General features: G+C 38.5%; 1 protein-coding gene across 1 annotated transcript; it reads left to right on the plus strand.

Moving 5' to 3' along the window:
* Window positions 1-915: 915 nt before the first annotated feature.
* Window positions 916-1,668, plus strand: LOC139152246 (carbohydrate sulfotransferase 11-like). The gene has a single exon (XM_070725388.1). The coding sequence runs from the start codon at window positions 916-918 to the stop codon at window positions 1,666-1,668; it is 753 nt and encodes a 250-aa protein (XP_070581489.1).
* The last annotated feature ends 599 nt before the right edge of the window (window positions 1,669-2,267 follow it).

The following is a 2,267-nucleotide window of genomic DNA, read 5'->3' on the forward strand; positions in this document are numbered from 1 at the left end:
AATTTTAAGAAGAATGATTGTTGTGGGGTATTTTCAACCTATAGATTACATTTCATCCATAGAGGGCGGGATAGAATGGGGTGGAGCGCGACACTTCGACCAAAGTCTAACTTGACCGAAATCGACTAGACCGACCAAGATCGGCCAATTACTAGGTAGTTTTCAGTACGTAAAGCAAATAAATTCGCACTTACCACCAACTTTCACCGTCATTGAATAAACGTGTGGCTGGTACGAGAGTTTGGTTGAGCTGGTGGACATGTGCACAAAGATTGAGAGAGCGTAGACAAGCAGAGTTCAAAACTTGTTGCTAGTTTACAGTCTGCAAAGTCTCCATCTTCATTTTATTTTGCAAGGGCACACCATGAATAAAAATCTTCTCTGTTAAGGAAGAATGCGCCTCGGGGACAGATATTCGGACTCTCAAACTGTTGTACAAGTATTCTGATATACCACTTGTGGGGGTTCGCTCTCAGTGTTAGAAAACTTTTCATCGTCTTATATAGTTTTTCGAAATTCGAAAATTTATTTTTCTCCATAGAGAGTTGACACATGGGATGGCGGCCATTTTTAATTTTAACTATCCGTAAATCTTATGTTATTTGTTTCTCTTGTAGCAAAATTTGCACGGTGACCCCCGATTTTATTCTCGATTTTGAAAGAGAATGGTTGAAAGATTTCTTAAGGAAAGTTTGAGCAAAAGTTTGAGTCTTTCACTTTCGAGGGGCATACTACCTTAAGGTTATGTTGCAGGTTCACACTTTTGAAGGTTTTTACTATTACTTTTTATAGTATGGTTCGCCTCCTTATCAAATGTTGTCCTATTATATAGTGGTAGTATAACCAATTACCCTTCTAAATTATCTGTTCTCACAGGAAGACCTTATGAGGGAAGAATCTTTGGCTATTAGAAATATGCCCTTGAAGGATGTTCACCGAGAAAGGATACTAAGAGTGAACCTGACCTGCGAAATATTGAGGGAGAACGAGTTTCATGTCAGTCAGAATGATACAGATCAGACTCCCAGCCTCAAAGGGAAAGTTATCGCTGTTAACGAAAAGCACAAAATACTTTTCTGCGTCATTGCTAAGGTTGGAGCGACCAACTGGAGACAAGCGTTTTTGAAACTTGCCGGTACCTACAAAGAAAACGTGGGCATATATCAACAGCCAATCAAGTCGATCACCGGCTTCAAACCAGCAGCTCAAATGAGCATGTTAAAAACTTACACCAAAGTTATGTTCGTAAGGCATCCCTTTGAAAGGCTGTTGTCGGCATATCTTGACAAATTTATAGAAAATCCCGACTATTCCTTCTTAAAGCAATACGGAAAGGCCATACGAAAGACAGCAAATTCAAATGGTTCACTTGATGGCAGCTTAACCTTCGATAAATTTGTTTCTTTCCTGCTGAAGACAAGACAACGGAACCGTCACTGGATGATGTATTCCGATTCGTGCGATCCTTGTCGAATACAATATGATTTTATCGGGAAATTTGACACACTACAGTCTGACATTCGGTATATTTCAGATACACTTAATATGACCCTTGACTTTGCTAAAACCGCAGGACATGCTACAGGCAGTACCAATCGAACTAGCAGTTTTTACAGTCTTCTGAGTAAGGAACAGATACTGGGACTGTACAAAATCATGAAAATGTAGTACAGGGAATTTATACTCTTTGGATATTCATACCCACAGATCTACCTGGATATGACTAGAAACTAGACACGACATTATAAGAATTTTGAAAGATTCGCCTCTAGTCTGAGAAATATATGAAGAGCTTGTTATTGTAAAAGCTTTGTTTAAAAATTTAAGCCCCATTGATCGTCTTTTCTTTACATTCGTACGCTTTTGAGACGTGGTTTCTATGGATAGTGTTACCTTGGCTTCTGTTTTGAGGCAGCCTATCACTCCACTAGTCAAATATCACAAATTCCTTGTTTGCATTGCAGCTTTTTTATACTTTGTTCTGTCGCTATTTCTATTTTCTTCATTGCAGCAATAATTAAGAGTTTAATGACACTTCTCTCAGTGATAGTCGACGACATTATCGTATTATCCGGCTATATATTAGTACGGGATTTGCATTTGAACTTCTTTCTAAGAAAGTTACAGGAACTGGATGAAGATGCACTCCGTATGTCGAAGGAATTTTCTCAAGAATCGGTACGTTGTTGTAGGAAGAAAATTATCGTCGTTACTTAAAGTGATGGAAATAGAAGTCAGAGTAAATATAATGAGAAATGGCGAATTTG

The sequence above is a fragment of the Ptychodera flava genome, chromosome 15, assembly GCF_041260155.1.
Source record: "Ptychodera flava strain L36383 chromosome 15, AS_Pfla_20210202, whole genome shotgun sequence".
Lineage (NCBI taxonomy): Eukaryota > Metazoa > Hemichordata > Enteropneusta > Ptychoderidae > Ptychodera > Ptychodera flava.

What these genes read in the sequence shown, in the direction of transcription:
- LOC139152246 (XM_070725388.1), top strand. Translation starts at nt 916, where the DNA reads ATGCCCTTGAAGGATGTTCACCGAGAAAGGATACTAAGAGTGAACCTG.